The 24,509-nt window shown below is 43.9% G+C and overlaps 1 protein-coding gene across 1 annotated transcript in view; it reads right to left on the bottom strand.

Annotated features, from left to right (window-relative positions):
* The window catches only part of INTS9 (integrator complex subunit 9), a 60,676-nt gene that overhangs the window by 36,075 nt on the left and 92 nt on the right, over window positions 1–24,509 (bottom strand). The window contains exons 2-8 of the mRNA XM_071447915.1: window positions 20,090–20,217; window positions 15,823–15,883; window positions 13,590–13,652; window positions 9,949–10,088; window positions 8,239–8,325; window positions 3,897–4,017; window positions 2,059–2,193 (exon numbers count right to left, since the gene is read on the bottom strand). Coding sequence (XP_071304016.1) covers window positions 2,059–2,193; window positions 3,897–4,017; window positions 8,239–8,325; window positions 9,949–10,088; window positions 13,590–13,652; window positions 15,823–15,883; window positions 20,090–20,217 — 735 coding nt within the window. The remainder of the gene's footprint in view (window positions 1–2,058; window positions 2,194–3,896; window positions 4,018–8,238; window positions 8,326–9,948; window positions 10,089–13,589; window positions 13,653–15,822; window positions 15,884–20,089; window positions 20,218–24,509) is intronic.

Here is a 24,509-nt window from a genome sequence, read left to right as displayed (position 1 = left end):
GCAGTTGAGAAGGACCCTGCTCTGTTAAATATGCAGGGGAGTTTCATATTAACTCTGACAGGAGTTGAAACTGTGCACCCCCCTTGTAGGATCAGACCTGACACGTGAGATTTATCACAATCTTTGACTCTCTCCAGTGTGTCCATGAAAATGAAATGCCAATAATGCAATAAAAAATAATATGGAATCTGTCTGTGATAATGTACATAATGATTATGGTATATTAGATCCACATAATTTCAGATGCCATTGCACTGAGAGGGCCTGCATTGATTTTTGTGGGTTAATGTAAAGAATATGTCTTAAAAGGCTTTTAGTGACATGTCTGAACCTGTGCTGTCAACTGCTGTTCTCCACTTCAGTGGCAATGGTGTCAATCCAGCATCAGGAGAGGGGGAGACTAAATTTCAATGGAAACCTTCTGCCAGAAGAACAGGGAACAGTCAGTGGTGCCAGGTCTAAATCCCAATTCACTGGAAAAGCAGCTCTGGATATGTTCAAAGTAAATTCTATTTTAAAACAAAATGCAGTGACTTTTTTCACATCCTGCTAAAAAAAAAATGGGAATTTCATGATGAACTTTTCATCATGATCATATGGAGAACCAGGACAGACAAACAACTTCTCACTCCCTGAGGAACAACTGATTTGCTACTCACAATTCTGACTCTGTGCCACTTGAGATACTGTTATCATTACATATTGTCTGTCAAACATCAAAGAGATGATGAAGAGCTGGTTGGAAGCTCCCAAAACCCACACACAGAAACACCAGATTGTAGCAGCCTGTGCTGGTGCTCCCAGGGATTAACCCCAGGACAAAAACTATCCATTGTCCTCAAAAAGCATCTGGAAGCAAATGCAAGACAGTGATGATATGAGGTAACATCTGTGATGTGGTAAATAACAAGAAAAGTACAAACTGAATGGGATTTTAACTATCTGTTAAACTATTCCTTCTAAAGATGTGTCTGTGAGCAGTTCACTCACACCATTCTCTGCCACTGGGACTTAATTTCCTTAAAAACAGATTTTACCAGAAGCTTCCAGAGAAATGTTCACCTTTGGAAAATGATGAAGTCTGATCTGATAACCTGAATCCCTTTTCATGTCAGTGAGGAGAAAACATTCTCAGCTACCAAATTACTTTGTACAGGGCAAAGTTTCTCCTCACAGAAATATTGCATTCACACATTATCAAATACTGCTGCTCCTTCTCTGGGAGGGGATGAGAGCACAGCCCAGGATGGAATGAGGCTGATGAGAAACAGGGATTTAGAGGCTCTGATACATTTTGTGCACCTAAGGATGGCCATACTATTAAGGATCATTTATCTGCTGTAGTTTCTCAGCTGAGAACAAGCTTTTAAGAGAGGGATGCTCAGAAGCAAAGCTCTCCAGCAGACACCCACCTTGGGGGAAATCACTTAGTGATCAAAAACCTGACACATCTTCTAAATTATTTTTAAATACCTCCTGCAATAATGCTTTTAACTATTTTGACAACTTCTGAAGCGCACGGCACTGCAAACTTCAAGCCTTTCTTTTCAGTAAGAATTTATGGATCTAGAGAGAATTAATTTACTGGAAATTACATCTACAGCACTATAAAGACTTTGCCCTTAGCAGAGCGGGGTGGAAAAGTTGGCAGCCACTGAGCTATCATTCCTCCTAAGGAAGGATGTTTCAGAAGTGATATAAAGCAGTCTGTGAACTGTCTGTGAAGATTCTTCAGTCAAATATGGATTTTTTTTAAAAGTCACTAATGCTCTTTTGTTTAACTCTATTGAAAATTTCCTCTTTAGAGTGAAAGACAATTCCACAGTTTTAAGTGAACAGCAAATCACCAATAACAAAGAATTTTAGTTATCTTTCCCTCATAACTATTGATACCTGTCATTTGTCAGGGTATGTCTTATCAATGCCCATTAAGTCCAGGCACTGATAACACAGTTTCCTTAGAGTAGCCCCTACCTTAAACCTGATCCCAGCTGGAATAACCCCTTTTTTTTGGAGCAAAAGTTCCTCCTAAAGACTAAGAAAAGTCAGGGGCTGTACCTGAGGGTGTGTTGTAAGCAGAGAAGATCCTGAAACGTAAGAAACCTTTTCATAGTGTGACTGGATAATCCAATTGGAACTCCCAAGAGCGTAGCCCGAGCTCAGAGGGGTGACCTGCACAGCACCAAACAGCTCCTAAAACACACAGTGAGAGACATAAACTTGAGAGAGCCCCAAAAGAAATCAGGACAGGTCATTTTGTCATCAGTGATAGTAATTTCAAAAGCAGTTCTGCTGCTCAAAGCCTTTGTGGAGCTGTTCTCCTGAGAATTGCATTTGCTGGTTTTACTCACCCATGTCTAGCAGGACACATGCTCTGAGAAAAGCTTTTCCTGAGGGAGGGCCTCCATAAAGTCTCTCTTGCATGTGAATTTCATGGCATCTGAGTTCAAACTGAACAATACCTCAAAATGAAGGAATCAATCTTGATCCTTGATCCTCTGCCTGTCTCTGCTGTATTGAAGAAGTTTGTGGGAGCTTTGCATCTTTGAAGACCCTTCTCCTTTAGTCAAATTAAATTGGTATTGGCCAGCAGGAGAGAAGGAAGGACAAGTACTTCTATATTGATATAAAAACTCTGCTTGGGTTGCAAATTTTACTGTGGAAAACAAACTTAACCTCAAACTCACTAGCTTTCTAACTTTATTTCTTTTCAAATGCTACCTGCTGGTAATTTAGCAACAACACCCTGCAAACTCAATCCACATTTTAGTTTCAGTGTAAGCAACTTGACAGTTGCCTCCTTTCCAGGTATCATTAGGAATTGTACTCCTTCATCTGCACCCAGGAATGTGGAATACTTGTTTGGAGAAAGGAAAATAAACCTCCCTAATGTGATTTGCCTTCTGGTTACTGAATAATAGAAGAAGCATCTGATTCATGCAATACAATGATTTTTCTAGTATTTCAATACATATTTGGATGCCTTGAAAAACAAGGCAGGGTGCCTTCATTCCTCAGAGTGTGTAAGCCAAAGCTCTAAAGTTTGATTATTTGAAAAGTTAGCTTTGGGAAGAGAAAAAAATAGAGTTTTTTCCCCCAGTAACTACAAAAGAATGATTGGCTCAGATACACACATCAAAAATTATGGGAGATGCATCCACACTGTGAGGACAGTCAAAAATTAACTGAAACAATCCATGGATAATGAGGAGTCACAACTTACTTTAACCCATATTTTTATTTTTAAGGCCTTTGAGCAGCAAAACCAGGTATCACAGCCCAAACAAGAGCAGGTTTCATGGCACACATGCTGCCAACAATCCATATGGGATCTGCAGACTATGGAACTGTGGGTTCACTTCATTCTGGAAAATACACTGGATTATAGTCAACAGCATTACAGTCAATAACTGTTAGCTGGAAGCCCTGGGAAAGGAGTTTCTGAAGTTCACATTGAACCATTAGGTTTTGTTTACAGTCCCTAATTTACAGTATGAAACAAAGTGGAGGCTAAAGCACTCTAAAGATTCCCAGAAGTGAGATTGGGGAGCTGGGAAGGGGATGTGGCTTAGAGACAGAGAGGATACATTCACTCCCTGCATCCTCCCAGCTCTCAGTGGGCCAGCCATCAGCTCCAAATTTGAGGGCACGCTGCCTTAAAATTGGCCTCCCCAAGGAAGAGAAGAAACAAATGGAAATTCCCTGATTTCACCAAACAAGAGCCCTTCCTGGGAGGCAGACTGAGGGCCAGTCTGTGTAATCCTGTCTTGCTTGCCTGTGCCAGGGTAACTAGATCCAACCAACGCAGGATTTAGAGGGGGAAAGCTGGGGAACAGCTGTTGAGGAGTTGCTGAGGAGTTTTGGTGCTCCCTGAGGGCAGCTGTCCAGGTACTCACGATTTTCTGGGAGTAGCCCACCAGCTGGATCTTGCTGAGGGCTGCGTTCACCTCGGGCATGGTGTAGCACTTCCTCCACATGGACACCTCCACTGCATCCTTCAGTGGGGCTGGCAGCAACCTGTGAACACCAGCGGGAGGTTCTGTGGGGATCCAGACAACAGCTGGTGCTGGACCAGCTTCTACAACCATTTATATTCTCCACATCTTTCATTTTACCCTTTTAAATTTTTATTTTCAGTGTGCCTGGTGCTTCAAAGTGAGGAGCAAAGCCACACTTCCCAGTCTGCCTCACCCTGAGGACTGCTCTCCTCCAGCTCTCTTTGTTGCTGCTCTGTCCATCCCTTGCATCAAAGAAGTAGCTGTGATCAAGGTGTTACCACAACTCTTGGGGTATTTTCATCACTGATGAAAGGTGCTGGCTGATCTGAGATGTCAACATGAAATGCACCTCCAGCACTCGGATCAGTGTCTATATTTTATATCATCATAATATCATTTTTTATATCACAATAATCTGAATAATACCCTAAAAATCTGTAACAATCTGGTGATGAAAGTACAGTTACCAGATCATGAGCAGGGATGGCCCTGCCCTGATTTCTGCCACTGGTCTCTTCCAAGAGCACATGTCCCTGCAGCTCAGCTTCCTTGCCTTCAACCCCACTTCCCTTCTGAGTGCCCTGGCAGGGACACACGAGCTGACACTGCAGAGCTCTTTGAAATCCCCTCCACGGAAGTATTTAAGATGTTTTACACCAAAGTGAGATCCATCCATTCTGCTCCTCACAGACACTGCAAGTCAGCTGGCCGGCGTTGTCAAGGGAAGAAGTGAACTATAATGTCACAGGCTGGAAGAGGGATGGCTAACTTCTGGGAAATAAATCTTCCTCAGCAACATGAACTGAGGGAGGAAGCAGCACAGCTGCCAAATGCATAAGAAGAATAGGATTTTTTTTTTTGTATATTAAACCAATGCTAAATCAAAGGCTAATTCAAACCAATTTCCAAAGATTTATGGAAATTGGTCAAGTTTCTTTGATCAATTTGTTTAAAGGAATTTAATTTATTGTTATATCTACTAGGTCAGTGAACTCCTCCATAATTTAAGATACTGAAGAAAGGATTAAGGACAGCTCTTGCCAAGACCACAGCACAGGTCCAGAACGATAACTGCAATTCCAGCACACGCTGGCTGAAAGCACCCTGTGCTTCAGGAAACAAACAAAGCCTTCAAGGTCTTTTTTGGGAAGTCGTAAGCAACAAAAGGAGACACAATGTGGAGAGTTGTCCACCACTGCACTGAAGCAAATTGCCTGTAAAAGCCTTTAACCTACCATAAGAAGCATTTAGTGTTGGATGCTTTCAGGAGCTTCTCTTCTGGGAAGAGGAAAATGTTTCTCCAGGTAATGGAGAAAGTGGGGAATTGTCCTTGGTGAGGGAAGCTTCTCTTAGCCTTGACTGTGGCTGCACTGAAAATACTCTGATCCCTGGCAGAGACCAGTGGCACCAGTCTCCAGTGGTTCCATGAAGCTGAGTGACAACGAGGTGCTGGTCCCTCAGGTGCATTCAGTCTGTCATCTCACTGCTAAGATTCCCACAGAGTAACCAGAGGATATTTTGTGGTCTGGAATAAATCTACTGCCACCATGGCAACATCCTGTAAAGGATCACCTCCCAACAACCAGATGTGTGAGGGCAGATGCTGGGACAGCCATAAATGGGGAGGTACCACGAATCCACATGGTTGAGGATACAAAATTCACCCTTAAAAAACTCAGGGATTTGTATTTTCCCCTGGGATCTGCATGGAGACAGCCCCTCCTGGTCAATGCAAAGGGTGGCATTTTATGTATGATGTAAAATCCCAGAATTGTTTGAAGGGAGAGGAGGATGGCAGCACCAAACTACATCAGGCCACAGCCTCTCTCGTGCCCTGCTCAGCCTCAGGAAACTGCCTGTTTCAAACACTTTAAAAGAATTTGGGAAATCATCAAACAAGAAGTCAAAAAAATGCCTTTCATAAGGCAAACTTCCTCTTTAGCCCCTGAATCCTTATCAGTGTGAAAAATATCCTGGCTGACATCTCCAGAGCTTCCATGAGACTGCTCACTTGAAATAAAAGCCAGTGGCAATAAAACAGGCTAAGCAATTAGTTCGGACTGGATCTGATAATGGAAAAATGTAAACCACTATAATGAACTTATTATATTTTATACAGTATTTGCATTTAAAATGCTCCAGTGCTTTATCTAATGAAGATGATAATACTTTGTGTTTTATACTAACTGTTTGGAGGAGAACTAGCTGAACTGTAAAGCAGTAATGGGGATTGATCAGCCTGAAAAATTAAAGTTAGGCTCAGAAGTAATAAGTATTCTGTTCTAGCAACAGCCAAGTAGGAAAAAAAAAAAAAAAAAACCCAATTCATCAAGATCACATTTTCTTAAGTAACGGATGTCAGTCCAAGGCTGCATGTGCCATTAGCCAGGTGCTAATTTGGGGAGCAGTAGATGTTTTGCTCTAATAATCAGTTCCATTCACGCCTGCGTGACACTTGTCACCAGGCATCTCAAAACACTTTGCAAACATTAATTAAAGTCCCCGGGTGCCCTCTGTGCTGGATGGGAGCTCTGTTTTACAGATGCACACAGAGGTGAAGGGGGAAACTCAGGGCACAGGTGGGGCAGAGGTGGAGAGGGAGGTCATATTTGTCCCCTTCTTCCAGCTCAAAGATAACATTGGTTCATACCAGCAGAGTTTATTATATACAAATTTATGTTATTAAACTGATGTTTATAGCTCCCATCTCCCTGCTATCCCTTTACAACAGCTACAGGATGGAACTGTGAATTTTGGAGGACATGCCCAGCAATAGGAGAGAGGAACATGTATTTTAAGTACCACTTCAAGGAAAAAAAGGCTCCAGTCTTCTACAGCAGCTGAATCAGAACAAAAATTCCCTCTCTGTGTTCTCCTCTGGAATAATCAGCAGCATGCAAAGTGCCAGGCAGCACTTTTCCTAAAATACGACCACCAGGAAAGTGACATTATATGAGCTGCAAGATATATGATTCTCCTTTAAACCATGCATACAAAACATGCCTGGTGTGACAGGAATGATGGCTCCAGTCCTGTCTCCCCACACTCTGGGAGTGTCAGCAGTGGCTCTGGGCAGGCCAGTGGACCCCAAAATTTAAAAATAAACCCCACTATCCTAAAAATCCTGCTGAACTTCAGTGTATTTAGTTTTGCTTTACATCCAAGTTGACATCTGCTTGTGTTCTTCAGAAGAGTGAGAGTTACAGTGTAAAGACTGCTCCTAAATTCAGCAGGGGAGCACAATATACAGCTAAAACTGTGGTAATTTGGATTTTTAATTTTTACTTCGTGATATTGGGAAATATCAAGGCTACTCTTCTAATGTAAGAAATAATTCACTTTTAACAAACTTCTAAATCAAGCCATCTTAAGATTTAGGAGTATAAAAAGGGAGATCAATTTAAAATGCACAAAGCAGCTTTTAAAAATAACTTTTTAATCAACCAACCCTATCTTTAAAATGTGCTAAAAACAAAACTGTCTCCTCCAAGGAACATGCTGTGCACCTGAAATTGTTTTTATTCCCAAGGAAAGCATCAGCTACAATTAGTAAACTGTATGGATGATTTTTAGATTCCATAGGCTTTCAAAACTTTGAGCATCTTGTTTGATGTATATCTGGAATAATGGACATGGTGCTTCCAAATAAGCTTTTTTATTCAGATTTTAATTTGTTTTTAAGCTTTGAAAAGCCAAAAAGCCCACCTCTGCTGCTCAGGTGTAAAGATGGGAATAAAGGTAACACCAGTGACCTCCAACAGCTGTGTCTTGACTTTCTTAGTATGCCAGCAAACATAAATGTAAATAACATTTACATTTAAATTATTCTAATGCAGTGTCAATAAATTTAAAGAGTCTTCTCATTTCAACAACTTTTTATGATGTTACTACCAAAATCTGATGGGTTTATCTACCATCATGGAGCTGAACTGTGTGAGGGGAGATTAGGGGAAGCTCTGCTGTTACCAAGCAGAAACAAATTTGTGAAGTTGGAAAACCAACAATGTGCAGAAATGATTGAAGAAATAATCGACCCAAGGAGTCACAGCAGCAAATCTCAAGTGGTGGCAGCTGAGCCATCCTCAAAGAGACTCCCAAACTTTGGTAAATGATTAAAGAAATAATCGACCCAAGGAGTCACAGCAGCAAATCTCAAGTGGTGGCAGCTGAGCCATCCTCAAAGTGACTCCCAAACTTTGGTGCTTTGGCACAATCACCTTTCCTGGGACTCGTTCCTTACCTTTGCACCTCCTTGTTCTTCCACATGGAGGCAGACTGAGCCTTTGGCACGCGTTCAATGGAATTCACCAGCTCTTCCATCAGGAGCCTGAAAAAATCAAACCTAAATTAGCACTGCCTCCTCTCACACAGGAGAGAACTTTGGCCCAAATCTTTCCAAAATACCACGGAAATTGTAACACCCGGAGGGGGGTTCTTCCCACAGAGGCCATGACCAGCACTGCCCCTGTTTATCCAAGGAGTGTTTCCAATTCCATCTGCTTGCAACAGAGGAGGATCTGGCCCACTGGGTTATGGGCTATTTGGAAAGTGCAAGATAATTTCTTCATTACTGACTGCTTGTGATAAGTAATGAGACAAAACACACAACAAAACCTCCTCAGCTGCTGCCTGTCTATCACTTAGGGAAACCAAGCATGCTGTCAGAGTGAACTCTCCTCATCTGCCAACGCATATTTGAGACAGGAAAAGGTGTCAAGCCTTAGAAATTGTCACTGCAGATTTCCCTGCCCAAAACTAAACAGCATTTGTGATTGTGTGCAGGCTCTCCCTTGAAGTTTGGAGCACAAGGACAGCATCTGGAATGACTTGGAGTGGGGAGAACCACACCAGTGCACTCTCCCACAAGACTGCACTTGCTATCTCCAGCTCTGGAGCAGTAAAACCCAGAGGTCTACTACTCGTTCCTATTTACACAATTCCTTTCACCTACAAGGGCCTTCAGTTTCTGTTTGTTTTCACACAATGGGGGAATTACTCTGGCATGGGAAGTTTGCACAGGGCCTTCAGTGGACAAAGATTCCTGCCCTAAAGTGCTTACAGAGTAGTCCAGATAGGAGGGCCTAATCTGGCTCCTAATTACTGAATGTAGCAGCTCTGCAGGAGAGAGGAACAGAGCTCAGTTCCAGTTAGGCCTCACCTGCAGCATGTGGTGTTGACCCATCCAATCAACAAGACAATTTTGTAAAAATAAACTGGCAAGTTTGATGACTCTTCTGGTTTTGACTGCACTGTCATATCTTTTTCTATCTCAGTCTCCTATGTCTGCCATTTTTCTTAGTGCTTCTCTCTGGAGTTCAGAGCTCACATAGCTCAGCTGTCATTTGAGATGATGTCAGCCTGAATTCCTTTCTGTGGAGTGCAGGAAGGTGTGATTATATAGAATCATAAAATCCTAGAATGGTTTGGGTTGGAAGGGACCTTGAGGATCATTCAGTTCCAACACCTGCCATGGGCAGGGACACCTCCCACTAGACCTGGTGGCTCTAAGTCCTGTCCAACCTGGCCTTGAACACTTCCAGGGATGGGGCAGCCACAGCTTCTGTGGGGAACAAGTCCATTTTCTGATTGGGAAGTCTCCTTTTGGTTAAGGGGAACAGAGAAGAGCAGGAGAGCTCTTTGATCCATGGTTTTTGAAGGTCTGAAGTTGTCTATGTGGCAATTACTGAGGTGTCTCAGCCCACTCAAATTCCACTGTCCCACATCTATGGCCTGGACTCAACACAAAGCACCTGCTGGAAATGCTGATGGTTCCAGAGGTTGGGAAACATGGAGTTAACACATTTGCAGCACTAAGGACTTGGCTGGAGTTCAGCTCCTGCCTGAAAGCCTCTTTGGAACATTAGACACCACTCCTCTCCCCACATTGTCCTTTACACCTTCTCCTCAGCAGTGATGAAAGAGGAGCAGAGAATCTGAAGGGGCTTTTTACCTGCCAATTTGAACAGTGGGCTCTGTGGCATAAACTGTTCCAGTGAATCCTGTGTACTCTGTGATGTAGGGCAGGGCCATCATGCAGTGATAGTTGGAGATCAAGATTACATCCACTGTGGAGAGGTCAAGCAGTTCAGTCTGAAAACAAGAGCAGAGATAAGCAACTTGTAACCCTTTCGTGCAGTTTAATAAATGGCAGAAAAACTTCTTCTATTTTTTTAAACTTTACTGCAAGAATGTAACTGGTTTATAAAAGCATCTCTCAGCTGTGGCAAAGATTAATGTTGCCTTTAAATTAAGAAGATTTATTTTAAAAGCCCCCTAAAATTATTCCATTCTCCAACCTGGAGAGGAAACCATGTCCTGGGTTTTTCTGTCTTTAGGTGATGAAATGACTGCTGTTATGAGATCCACGATTTTTTTACTTTTAGCAAAGAACTGATGTATGCACCTCCTTAGGGAGGAAGAGACACCAAAATTTCTGCATCAGTGAATTAGGGTGTCTCATTTTTTTTTTTATGCAGCACATCATACTGTACCCCAAGAAAGAGATGAATGAAGATTGTATTTATTCATATGCTTAAAAATAATCCTCATATTTTCCCAAAGTAAATGTTTGGCATCTTTCTCATTCACATTTTCTACAGCAGGAGATAAAGCCCATTCACAGGATACAACAAAATGGATGGGTGGGCCCAATTAGTTTTGATGTGACAGTTTAGACAAGAGTTCTGAGGCTGAAAGAAGATTTCACACATTGTTAAAAGAATTTTAATTAGAAATATTTACTGGTAATGCTATAACACAAATGGTGTCAAGTCAGAAATTTACAAGATTACTGACCTCTAACTCAGTTATTATAGAGCAGCTAATGGAATTCAACACTCATCAAGCACATATTATCTGATTACAAGGCTTGGTCCAGCAATTTGAATAAAAAAGGCAAGAAAGTAGGTCAGTCTGCTTTGCAGAGGGCTGACACAGTGCTCTGGTGACAAGCTGCTTAACTCCTCCTAAGCACTCATGGTTTCAATCCATGATCAGCAATGATCTCTGAGCTGACAACAGGAGGTGAAACATCACCCTCAGCTCCATGGCAGGGCACCTTTTATCTTCCTGGGCTTCCAGGCAGGAACATACTCCTGCAAGGTATCAAAGGATCTGCTGATGCCTGCTCCTGCCAAAGCTTGGATTGTCCACAACTTGGTTTGGACAGCTTTCAGCTGTGTCCAGACTGTACAAGATCAAATTCTGGACTGGTTTGATTGAGAAGGCCTTTAAAGACCAAACTGTTCCACCCAGGGACATCTTCCACTATCCCAGATTGCTCCAAGTCTCATCCAGCCTGACCTTGGACACTTCCATGGATCCAGGGGAAGCTTTTCTCTGGAAAGCCTCTGCCAGGGTCTCCTCACCCTCCTAGCCAACAATTCCTCCCCAATATTCCATCTATCCCTGCTCTCTAGCAGTGGAAAGCCATTCCTTGTGTCCTGTCCCTGAACATCCCTTATCCCAAGTCCCTCTCCAGCTCTTCTGGAGCCCCTTTAGGCTCTGGAAGGGGCTCTGAGGTCTCCCTGGAGCCTTCTCTTCTCCAGGTGACCATTCCCAGCTCTCAGCCTGGCTCCAGAGCAGAGGGGCTCCAGCCCTGAGCTGAATCCCAGCCCAGGAGAGCCCTCAGGAGGATACAGACCAGCACTTTCCAACCTTTAGCACGCTGCATCTCAGCACCCTAGAAGCATTTACTGATAGCATGAAAAGGGTGTCAAAACCAAAACAAAGTGAAATCTTCCCTGGGGCTTGCAGCGATTTCACTGAAGTGCCTTTGAGCTGAAGAGGCTTAAAAATGTTTCTTGCATGTGAAGTGAGAGAGCAGAAAGTTGCCAAGCAAAGAGAGGGCTGCACCCTGCACTCTGACATATGTGAGAGCACTCTGCTGCTGAGACAGCCTCATCTCACCTTGTGGCTGCTGGATTAGACCCAAATCTTGGCTTGCTCTGGCAATGGTGTTCTGGAAGGGATACAGAGATTCTCTGGCTAACTGCTTCTGCAGACAAGTTTCTTCAAAAGAAGTGGCATGGAAGGAGATAAAGTAAAAGCCTCTTTCACACAAGCTCCCTCTTATCCCGTGTTGCCAAACAGCAGCAACACTTCCACTCTGTTTGCAGCTGGCCATGACTCCTGAACCTCCTGCAGACAGGTGAGCTCAAGGTGTGAGCTGGGTGTCACAGCAGATCTCTTTCCAGTGTTCATGGAGGAGATGTGGCATCTGCTGGGAACTTTGGGAAACATCTGAGAGGCCATTTTTGAAGTTCCTGCAATGGTGATGTGCAGTTGGTTGTCATGTTCTGGTTGTAGGATGGGCTGCTGGGAAGCAGCTTTGTGCAGTGGTAACAGGAGTAAGATGAAGCAGTGACTCCCTGTCTGTCATATTCAGAGCTACACATGTGGGTATTTTCCAGCCCAAAATAACCAGAAAGTCTGGCTGAAGCACCCTAAACCCTAGCAGATAATCATTCCAAAGACATAAACCCTGTCCTTCCCAAGATCTGGGCCATAATAGCACTTTCTACACACACAGATGCTTCCCACATCCCTCAGTTTCACAGGACAGTAAACAAAAGGCTCACAAAAACTCAGAATTATTAGGGTTTTGGGCTGGTCTTTTTTGGTGTGATTGGATTATGACAATTCCAGCTGAGTTGGAATGGTTGTAATCTGTTGGAACCACTTGCCAAAACCAGTACCAGAGCTGCCAACTTGTTGGGAAGAATCAAGATGACAAGAGTGATGCCAGAGGTGAGTTCCATGAGATCCACACATGGGAACAATACTGCCAGAACCTCAGCAGGCTGACAGCAACCTTCCAGGAGTGTTTTGGGCTTCCTGTCTGCAAGGTCAGGCAGAAAGGAAAAAAAATTTTGCCCTCTGAACACACTGAGTGAAGGGATATATTACCATGCCACTCTCCATTATTTATCCCCACCTCTCTCTGCTCAGCTTTTTATATCTTTATTTCTCCTACAGCACTCCCCATATCCACTGGGTGATTCCAGGTAATCCAAACATCTTCATTGGTCTTGCTTGCTTTTTCTAAATCCAGAAATTCCAGTAAAAACCAGCTTGAGCAGCCACTTGCATGTGGATGTGAAGGCTCTCAAAGAGGCTGTAAAAGTTTTTAATCTGAAAGTGCTGCTGGCAGAAGTGCAGCCAGCAGAATCCAACCTGGCTAAACCACAGCTGGCTCCCCAGGCATGTCCTGCATCTGTGGTTAGAGACAAGCAGCTTTCCTCACCTCCATGCCCTGCCCTCATCTAGATCAGCACATGGAACCTGTCAGTCAGCCCAGCTCTGTCTGGTTGTCTTTGAAAAGCCCACAAAAAGGGACAGCTCAGTCTTATTCTTGTATCAGATTATTTGTTCAAGGAGACCTTCCATGTCTCCCAAAACCATGGTTGAAAAGGGTTGTTTCCATCCTTTTTCCAGTGTCATAGGGCTTGAAAGCACCTTAACAACACAGAGTTTTAGCAGTATTAATACTGAGTATTAATAAATTAGCAGGAACCTGGTAATAATTTCACAGGTTTCTCCCATGTGATTGAATGGAGTCAGATTTTTCAGTAAGGCTTTGAACAAACTCACCTCTGGCAAGCAGAACTCAGGCACAGAGTCTACAAACACATGGCCAGAGCACTCCTTCAGTTCCTGTAAAAAACCACACCAACAGAGGAGGCACAAAAATACAACACAGTGTTAGCCAAGGCAGCACATTTTGGATTTTCCAGACACTTTCTTTATCACAGGTAATTTCCAGCCCATTACTACAGGACATTTATCCCCCTTCTAGACACGGTTTGGTGCAGGCAGATCTGCTGAAATTGCTTTCATGGCAGATGAGGCTGTTTGGTACCTGAAGGGATCAAATCCTCCTTGGCAAGGACAGAGAGAGCACTCTGGTAGGTAAAGAAAGAGCCCTGGGAATGACCAGGAAGGCAAGTTTGGAATTGGTTCCAAATAACATCCAACCTCTTCTGTCTTACTAGAACCTAAATACAATTTATAGCCCCTGTCACAGAGTATTTGATGACACAACTTTTGGGGATCTAATTTCCACATGGCACATTTTGTTAAACTCTATTCCCTATTTTCTTCCTCTTTTTTAAGGCTGACATCAAAAACTTTTGTCACATGAGAAGTCACATTCCTCAGGGGTGGAACAAAAACATTTCCAACTCTACTCCTAGCACAACTCAGGTTCCCTACCACCCACCCTGCCTTCTCTCCTGTCCCAAAGCAAGTGGTCTCAGCCAGCTTCAGACTGACAGAATTAAAGATTGAATCCAATTCTTAATAATTACAGTGCACCTGCCAACTAATAACGAATGAGCAATTACATCTAGTGGCAGAAGTCTCCTAACCTCATCTCAAGGGAGTTCAAAATGATTAAAAGTAGATCACAGCACATTTCAATGCCTCTCCAGGACTGAAGTTTTAAAACTGAGTGCTGTAACAGGAATGTCCACCTCACATGATAAAACATCCCCCTTTGACTCCTTCCCTTGGCTTTTTCCAGCATGGGTCAAAGAATTTACCATTCCAAGCACTTACAGTAGTCAAGGTGAAGTTAAGAGATGCTGCCTTTGAATTTTTAACATGATTTCCATTGCCATTGTGTGAGTTTGGAGGTTTCTCCTGAGCACACATTGCAGCAGCAGCATCCCAGAAATTTAAATATATTCCAAATAAAACTACAGTGACAATCTGTCCGTTCTTTGGAGCCCAAAGCTCTGACACCAAAGCTGGGGTTCAGGAGACACAAATTTCCAGGGAATTCAAACTGAGCAACTCCATTTCTGCCCCTGAGCCTCTGCAGCCCTGCAACTGCCAGTTAGCAAGTGCTCTGAATAGAGCTGTTACTATTTTACCAACAGAAATGCTGCCTGCACAGTTTCTTTTGTCTCCAATGAGAAGAAAAATCGGGTCTTTAATCTATGATCTTCAGCTCCCTTGTCTGTAAAAATCAGATCAATCCATTTTGTCCACCTCAAAGTCCCCTACAAAAGCAACTATTATCACTGTTTGCTTTAATGTTCCCATAGTCAGAGAACAGTCTATTAAGCATTTTCTCCACTGGTACCTATTGCTGCCCACATTTGAAATGTATCTGCCTATTTTACTAACATCTGACATATTTTTGTGCTCATTGTTCCCTTATGGCAGATCAAGCTGGCCGCTGCAGTGCCAAGTTTTGGTTGAAGCCTCAGATAAATTCTGCCTCCAAAACCGATGCAATGAAAAGAGGGGGAAAAAAAAAAAAGAGCAATTCTGTGTCTCTCATGTTGCTGAGGAAGTTCTGTGTCTTAGAACCAGGAGGCTGGAGATAATATCCTCCCTGCTATGTCCAGCAGCAGAACACATGTTGATTTCAGAGGCCAAAGCCATGCTTTTCCTCTCTGAGAGACCTCCCATAGGCAAACCATTGCCTTTCTCATAGCTCTGCCTGGAAAAGGGTATGAAACCAACCTCATTTATAGGCATGCTCTGAAGCCTCAGTGTCAGAAAAGTGAGACTGTGGAATAAAAGGCACTCTAAGAAGGCGAAGCACTATTATTTATGGAGCTTCATGAAATACAAAAATATTCATACTGACGACTTCTGCATTTTAAGCAGATTTTTTTATAATCTAGGCTACCTCTGAAGCCTGAGAGTTGCTATTAGCATTTTGTTTCAAAACGTTCTCTGCTCTGCAAGGACATCCTGGCTGCTAGAGGTACACAGAGAAACCTTTGGGATGAGTCAGCTCCTGCAGCACCAGCTCTCAACCTGTCAGGTGGCTTTTTGCATGGCAAGAAAATTCCAAGCATCACTCCTGTACCTTGTCCAGAAACATGCTTCCATCTTTTAAAACCCAGCCGGGAAGTTTGGAAAGCCTGGGGCTGTGGAAAGAAAGAAAGAAGAAAAATTATTTCAATATGAACTGAATTATTATCAGTGGCTAAGCACAGACCTTCTATTTGGTGTCATACAGGCAGAGAACACAATTCCTGTCTGAGGGAAGTAACAGTCCCAATAAAACAGACAGACAGTTTCACTGTGGTTAAGTGTTCACCAAAATGACTTTTACAAATCATGATTGTGACACTTATAAGTAAAAATAAATCAGAGGACAAAGCACACAGGGAGTTTTTAGTCATTTATGGTGAGGATTTTAAAAAGGCTCAGTGCTGCTGAGTTCCCTGTGGTGAAAGTGGATGAATAAACAGAAGTTAGGGCAGCAACAAACTCTATGCTCGAAACAACAGAAAAGCACCATAAAACTGTTCTGGGACAGAGGACAACAGACAAATATTCCCATCAGCAGTGGCAGGGAAAGACTGATGCTCTGGACTGAGTCATTTATAGGCACAGGTTGGGATTTTATATCCACATAAACCATGGTTTTGTGCCTGGGTGTCACCCTGAAGAGCCACACCAACAGCTGTACAGGACACAGGGGCAAGGAGGCTTTGCTGTCAACTGCAGGTTCTAAGCAACAGCAGAGCCCCTTTTTTCATTGCTTCAAATGCTAATAAAGGAATTTAAAGGTAGATTGAGTTTACAGCAGTAATGGCTGCAGCATTTCTTGCTACATAACTGAGAGACTTATTTATATTTCACAGTGACATCTGATTTTTGTATGAGCCTACAACTTAGCTCTAAAGATACTCTCTGCCCAGACTGAAGTTTATTTACACAAATAAAAAAAACTATTGAGTAAACAAGAGAATTGAACCCACCTGAAACCAAACCCTGCAACAAGTTCAGATTTGGACACAGAACCTGGTTGCAATGCACTTTGCAAGTGCTGTGCACTAAGCTCTACAGCAGGCATATCCTAAAAGCACTTTCAAATTCAACATCTTGAACTTAGGAAGTGATTCAAGGGCTCAAAGGAATGCTGTGTTCAGACTAACAGCAGTATAAAAGAACAAATTCTGACACGCCAGTAAGTCACAAGGAAGGAAAAAGGGGAATCCATGAGTCAAGGAATGAAGGCAGAAGGTAAGAGGTGAGAGCAGAAGGATCTGTCATGGAGGAGCTGTGCCAGAAGGGCAATTCCCTTCTGAGGATAAAGAGCAAAGCTGAAGAAGTCTGATGACAGAAAAGATGAAGTGACTAAATGTGCTGCCCAGTGCATTGTTCAAAAGCACAATTTAGGAGCAGTAATTTGGAGACTGAGGGGGCTGAGTAGAATTGGTGCAGTGAGTCTAAAAGAGTTATGAAAAAAGCAAGAAGAAACCACTCTGATATGGAACAACTCTGTCAGATACAGGGGGATAGGACAGGAAGCTTGGCTGGAAGGGCCACCTGGAGGGCTGCAGTCCAATGTCCCAACACCAGCACAAGGTCAGGTCAGTGCCTTGTGCCTTGCAAATCCCTGGATCCATCTGTGGTTTCAGCAGCATGAGGCAGAGCAGAATAAACTTCACTTTTTTGTCCTACTCCCCATAATTTAACCTAGCAAAAGTTTTCCTTTATTCATGATGAAAGGGCACTAAACTTGTACTAAACTGGCATCCACTGAGAAGTGAAGAGTCAGGGGAGGCAAAATGAGCAGGTGTGTCTTGTGTGTGGCTGAAAGCAGAACAAGCAACACAGGACAGAAAGGACTCTTTACCTTGAAGCCAAGAAGCAACACAGCTCCTCCTGACATCGTTTTGACATTGTAATAGAGTGATTGATTAATCCAAAATAGCTGGAACTGTCCCATAAATAATGTGAGCAAGTGTGTCATGGCTAGACAGGAAAGGTTAAGAGCTCCCCACATGTTCATTTCACCGTTTTGCATTTGACTTTGGTGCAGGGGAGAAAACTCCAGTTGACAAACCTCCTTTAAAGTACAGGAGCATAAAGGGCTGGGCAGCTGCAGGTGCTCAGCACATGCTCCATGGGCTGGTGAGAACAGGGAATGCCATTTCCAGGGCAAGGGGGAATCTAAATACCTTTGCACTGGCATTTCTTTGAGGAGCAAAGAACTCTGAAAAATGCCCAGTCCCTTTAATGCCACAAACACTGCAGCACTTGCCTCTCTCATAGATTAGAGCACAGGCTCTCAAAATATTTGCTCAAGGAGGGTCCCATGCCAGGTAGGACACAGGACTGAGCTGTGTAGCAAAGATCCTCTGTAATATCACACCTTTGGGCAGATTTGCAGAATCCAAAGGGTTCATGGATCCTGCTGGAATCTCTGGCTAAAGACAGCAGAGAGAAGCATGGCTGCTCTCAGGTTAAGGTCTCACTGATGTCCATCTCCAATAAACACAGCAGGTTCTGAGAGGATACAGCTGGACAGAACACCAGATCTGTGTTCAAATCCCTCAGGCAGTCAGTCCTTCCTGTCACCTTACCTGGCATCTGATGACAATGTCAGCTCTCTGTCACCCCATGTTGTGTTGATAACACACATTTGAATTTCAGAGGTGTTTGGACATCATGGTAATGGACTCCTAATCTCAAATGGTACAACTATGAGTACTACAGAGATAAGGACTTTGCAGTGGCAGCCACATTCCTCCTCACATTTCTGACTTATTTCCACAACTCTCTGCAGGACACCTGCTTGGCAGAGGAGATCAATTACTTGCCCAAGTCCATGTGCTAAGGCCAATCCTTGCTCTAAGGGGTGCTCAGTCAACTCACCGACAAGATTGATTGGATTTAAATCCAAATGTTTGCTCCAATTCCACTGGGCCATCAGGGGTCAAATCTGACATCCTCTCTTATTGAGTTTGAGTCATTTTAGTGCCGACATTCTGGAGGGGCTTGGGGAATTCCAGGTTGTGACCTGCAATTTGGCTGTTCATTCCCAGGGTCTGCTATCAGCAGACAAAGCTGCCACATCCCAGGGGAAAGCTGATTCCTGCTGCTCTAAAGAACCTCTTAAGCCTTTGTTCAATCACCTCATTTTGCTACTTCTTCCTCTCTCCATTTCCTTTTTTTTGGGGGGGGGGGATGGGAGAAAGCAAATGCAAGGCAATTCTGTTTGTACCTGGACTTCCAAAATTTGCTGGATCTGTTAAAAATCTATTACTGCACCAGTTGGTGCAGTCAGCAGCTGCACTATGGAATGGGACAAAAATGGGCTTTCCACACTGATCCCTCTGAGGGCATCTGTTGCCTCTCTACAGCACATCCTGAACTCCAGGTTCTTGCAGAACAATGCCCACATTGTCTATTCCTTTCCTCTGCTTTCCAAAAAATAACAAATCATAGGAAGTGCTGGACAAGCTGCTTTAACCTCACTTGGTCACTTAGGAAACTCCCTTTTCCAATTGTATTTTCCCCCTCTCAATCAAGCCTTCCCTGAACCCAGAATATTCCTCACTTATTTCCTTGTGGATCAAAGTTACTGAACGGCTTTTGAGAAAACTCCTACTCCTCCCCATCACTGAGAGCGACTCATTCCCACCTTTCCAACTGCTAATTTTTGTCATTTATTCCATTTACACAAAACATGCCAACCTAACTTACTACCCAAATTAGTCTAAAAACCTGGGGAAATACAACTTTGCAGCAGGGCACAGAAAGGAGATCTCAGGATTCTGTTCTAGACTCTATTTTTGTTTCTCTGCTGCTCCAATCCCATGCCCAGCTGCACAGCCCTTTTATTTATTTAACTTTTTAAAAGGGAACAATTATGCCATGCAGGCAACTAACAAGGGCTGCTAAGTGCTATTTTTCTTTGCATTAGGCCGTGCTCTGAAGAGCAGCCTGAGAAGATGGTGGTTAAACAGGACTTGCTGGGCTCCACGCACTCCATCTCAGTTACCCATTTATCTCATCTTGCATGAAGAAGCCAGAAAGATGACAGATATGTGACCTCACTTGTGCTGAGCAGTTGCAGCAATACTTTACTGAAGCTTAGAATAAATTATCTAGAAAAACCAATCAATAAATCCATAAAATGTCTTCCGTCTACTGAGCCAAAGGACGTTATTTTGATAAAGAGAATTTTTAAGTGAACAAAGTCTATTTATGATATCAGATGATGCTGTTCATTTGTACCCATCCCCTCCCTCCTTCCAATACACCATTTCAGGCACAGCACTCCAACTGCAACCCAAGAAGATGCAGACTAAGTGCTGACAGGCCACAGAACTCACCTCTGGACCAGAGGCAGGGGGAGGAAATTGAGGGTAGACGTCATATCCAGCCCACAGTCCAGCATGATGGTGGTGGATTTGAACTTGAGCACGTTGCATGGCAAGGTTGGATGTCCTGACAGGCAGTACTGGAAGAAGAATGAGGAGGAGTTACTCAGGACCCTTCAGAACATGACCCTTCCCTGCGTGCTGGGCACGGTGAAGCCACACCTTGAATCCAGTGTCCAGCTCTGGGTCCCTCACTGCACGGACACTGAGAGGCTGGAGCTGTCCAGGGAAGGGAATGGAGCTGGGGAAGGGGCTGGAGCACCAGGAGGGGCTGAGGGAGCTGGGACAGGGGCTCACCCTGGAGAAAAGGAGGCTCAGGGGGGCCCTTGTGGCTCTGCACAACTCCTGACAGGAGGGGACAGCCAGGGAGGCCTGCTCTGCTCCCAGGGAACAGGGACAGGATGAGAGGGAATGGCCTCAAATTGTGCCAGGGGAGGCTCAGGTTGGACACCAGGAAGAATTTCTTCATGGAAAGGGTGGTTGGGCATTGGAAGGGGCTGCCCAGGGAGGTTTGGAGTCCCCATCCCTGGAGGTGTCCAAAGAATGACTGGATGTGGCACTCAGTGCCAAGGTGGGGTCAGTCACAGGTTGGACTCGATCATGGGGGTCTTTTCCAACCTCAGTGATTCTGTGAATGGAGTTCACAAACTGCCTTTCCCCCCTTGTTTTTAAACACAGCTCCTTACACACCAAAATAAACCATGACTGCCCATGAATCTGTGTCCCCTGAGATTTCCCCATGTCAGGGTATTAAGGGGCAGATTTTTTTAACTTTTTCTAATCCCAAGGGTTGAGTGGATGGCAAAGCTTTTCTCTCTGGTTTAGGACACATGCAGAATATCTTTTTTTCTTGCAATCACCTATTTCCCCCCAAACCCAGGAAATCAGCTTCTTCCAAGCTCAGTCCTCTTGGCAAAACTAGAAAATTTAAAAATGACTCGAGGTGGACAGGGAGGCAGAGAAGCCCTGCAGGAACACCAGTTTTTATTTTGGTAAGAATCCTGCCCCAACAACCCCTGCACAGGTGCAGCAGCTGTGGGGCAAGTTCTCACCTGCTTTTTGTCTTGCTAAACACAAACAGGAAGCAGGAGGGACTGGGCAGCCCCACCTGAATGGAAGGGTTTGTGTATCCAAATCCCAAAGGCTTTGCAAGCTTAATGAGCCGGTGAGCAGGTGATGTAGGGGGCACTTGAGCATCGTTGGGATGCAGCCACCTCCTGTCTGCAGTGACAAACATTTAACCGGGAGCTTTGAGGGAGAGCAGAACAGAAAGGTCGCCTTTAAAACGAGGGATTAGAGACAAAGGTCTGAGCGGAGCGTGGCCACCTCTGCGGGAAGGCTCCTCTGCCCCGAGGAGGGATTTTTGCATCTCCACTCTCCCAAGTCCGGGTATCTGGCAGCACAGCCACGCTCAGGTGGTCAAATTGGAGCTTTTCAATTCAAGTTTTTGTCAATGGAGATGAAAAATATCACTTGTTTGGCCGTGCACTGCACTAAAAACAGACTTGGTCTTTTTCTAAGTCATTTATCCCTTAAGCTTGTGTTCTATACTTCCCTCTACCAAGTGGAAAAAAAAGGGAGATGAATAATTTCATTTTCTACCTCTGCTCACAATAATGTTAACACAGGATTGCAACTGTCTGGATTAACAGCCCTCAAGAAGTCTATTTACGTACATTCCTCAAAAACCTGCTTTAAACTATATTTGAATAGTAAAACCGACTAAGCCTCAAATATTAAATTTAAAATATCACAGAGAGTTTTGTTTTAAATTCACAAAGCCTTAATTATTAAGGGGTTACATCACACTTTGTCTTTCTTTTAGTAAAGTTTAATAAAAATATGTAAAGCCAAGCTGGTGAAGGAGTGAGGAATTCACTTGGTTTATTCACAAATGTAACACTCTCACGTGAAATTAAGTTCTCACCAGACCAGAACTTTGACAAATGAAGCTATAAATTGAAGTAAATAGAAAGAAATGAAGGGAAAAATAAGTTCTATTTTTGTGGCTTTTAAACTATTGGTAATTAAAAAAGGCAATGAAATATCACCACTTTTATCAGCAAAATATTTTCTTGCCTTTTTTTGTAATCATGAGTGGTATCATGACCCTTACATCTATGACCTAACTGGAAAATCTTCCTTTTTCCCTTCTTTAAAAGCAGCTAAAATCATCTCTCTCTGTGGCTGTCATGTTGAGGTAAATGGATTCCTGGGAGTCAATGGATTCTTTCTACCAGATTCAAACAAAGTGACAGAAAAATAAAAAAGGCAATTTATATTTTCTATACAGCTGTTTGCACAGGTGACATTGGTGGGCCCGCACCTCTGTTAGAATTTTGGATTAGGAATCCAGGAATAGAAGTGTTTGCACTACGTGTGTCTCTACACTTTATAAATGTGATCATTTCCACACAGTTTATATGTTACTGTTTAAAACAGATCCAGAGCTTTCACTCATGTTCCTGGCTGGACTGAAATGCAAGTTTTTTATTCCAAGATTTGCTTGCTTCCAGCTTGATTCCCTTATGGCTGGTTCCAGATGCTCAAGGCCTGGGAGAGGCAGGTTCTCCACAGACATCCCATTCCATGAGCACCTCATGGAGGGCAGAGAGATGGTGGCTCAAACTTGCAGCTCCAAAACACTCAGAGCTGTGCAGGTTAAAGGCACAGCTTGGAATTCCAAGTGAAGCAAACAAATCCTGCAGTGCATTCCTCTGGTATTAGTATCACATGCCAGCTTAAAATCTGGGGGGAAATGAGCACTGAGGCTTGCCTGAGTCAAAGCACATTTGAGTTGTGGGAGTCTGAGGTTTTCACTGGATTCTGAAGCAGACCTGGAGTCAAAATCCCAGAATGGTTTGGGTTGGAAGGGACTTTGAAGCTCATCTCATCCCAACCCCTCTGCCATGGACAGGGAACATTCCACTAGTCCCTCACCTCCACCCTGTTCTTCCAAATTCAACCCAAATCTATGAGAAAAGAGGATAAAAAGCATCTGACTCCTCTCCTTACAACCCCAAATTTAGACACACCTCCAGAGAAATATAAGGTGAAGAATCTTATCTTGTAATTCTCACTACCTGAATTTAAAAACTGGTCTAAAAATGCTCCAATACCAACTCCAGACAGTTTGTATTTCCCTTCTCTCTGTCCCCATGCAAGACTCTAAACATTAAAAGAGCTCTGCATTTCCATTGGGGTCTTGAAATAAAGATTTTCCAGTTTGCTTTTCCCCACTGAATTCTATCAGCCTCTACAATCACACCCAGAAGTGCTTGACTTTGTAGTGTTTGTCCCACTGGAAATATTCATCCCTGCACAGATCCTTATCACACAGGTAAGATTAAGCAGGATCAAGCTCCTTGACCACCTGCCTCTGGAATTAATTGTACACACTTCCAGGGAGAGTAGTTTCCTAAAAGTGTCAAAACAGCACAATTATTTCTATGAAGCTTTGTTATAACACACTGCTCAGTCTCAAAACCAAGAGACAATCTTTAATTGAATAACGGTGTCACTTCAGATTAAATAAATCAAGTATTATGCTCAGGTGTGTTGAAAACTGCTTGGGTTTTCACTTCCAAACTAAGAACTGCAGCACATTATGTGAAACTGAAATTTTTCCTGGAAAGCAAAGCAGCTTCTGAATCCAAGGTCTCCAGGAAAGTGAAACAGTTGAAGAGAGGAGACCAATATCGTGGGCCATGTACTTTCTGACAGAAGACTGTCATATCAGAACCAAAACCCCTGTCAGAAGCAAGGTTGGCAAAGCTGTTCCAGGCTCATTTTTTATTTTTGTTAGCATCTCCCTGCATTATCACACTGCAGATGGAAAATGTCTTTATCACAAACCACGGGCATTTATTCACGTTCCTTGCAGAGCCCAACAGAAGCCACACGTGCAGGGGGGACAGCTCCACGCCAGACTCATGTTTAAGGCTAGGAAGGCTGAGAAACATTTTCTCCTCCTTCTCCTCCAGAACCCTACTAAGATTTGATCCCATCCAACACCTCAAACCTGGGTAACCCCACCCCCCCTTACCCTCCTCACTCAGGGCCGACCCCCGCCTTCCCCCACACCTCAGGGCCGACTCCCGCCCCTCTATCACCCCCTCATCCCTCAGTCCACCCACCAAATCCCTCGGCATCTCCTCCCCGCCCCACTATCACCCCCTTATCCCTCAGTCACCCCCCCCAACTCCCTCAGCATCTCCTCCCCCCTCTTTTCCCTCAGGCCCCTCTCCAGCGCCTCAGTTTCCCCTCACGCCCGGCGAGGCTGAGGCTGCGCAGCCCGGAGGCGACCGCGGGAGTCCTCCCGCCGCCGGGGGAAGGCCGAGCTCCCTCCCCGCCCTCATGGCCGCCCGCCTCG

The sequence above is a fragment of the Agelaius tricolor genome, unplaced genomic scaffold (genome assembly GCF_023055355.1).
Source record: "Agelaius tricolor isolate 1412-34295 unplaced genomic scaffold, bAgeTri1.0.p SCAF_1, whole genome shotgun sequence".
In the NCBI taxonomy this organism is placed as follows: Eukaryota; Metazoa; Chordata; class Aves; order Passeriformes; family Icteridae; genus Agelaius; species Agelaius tricolor.
This window is presented reverse-complemented; position numbering and strand designations above follow the sequence as displayed.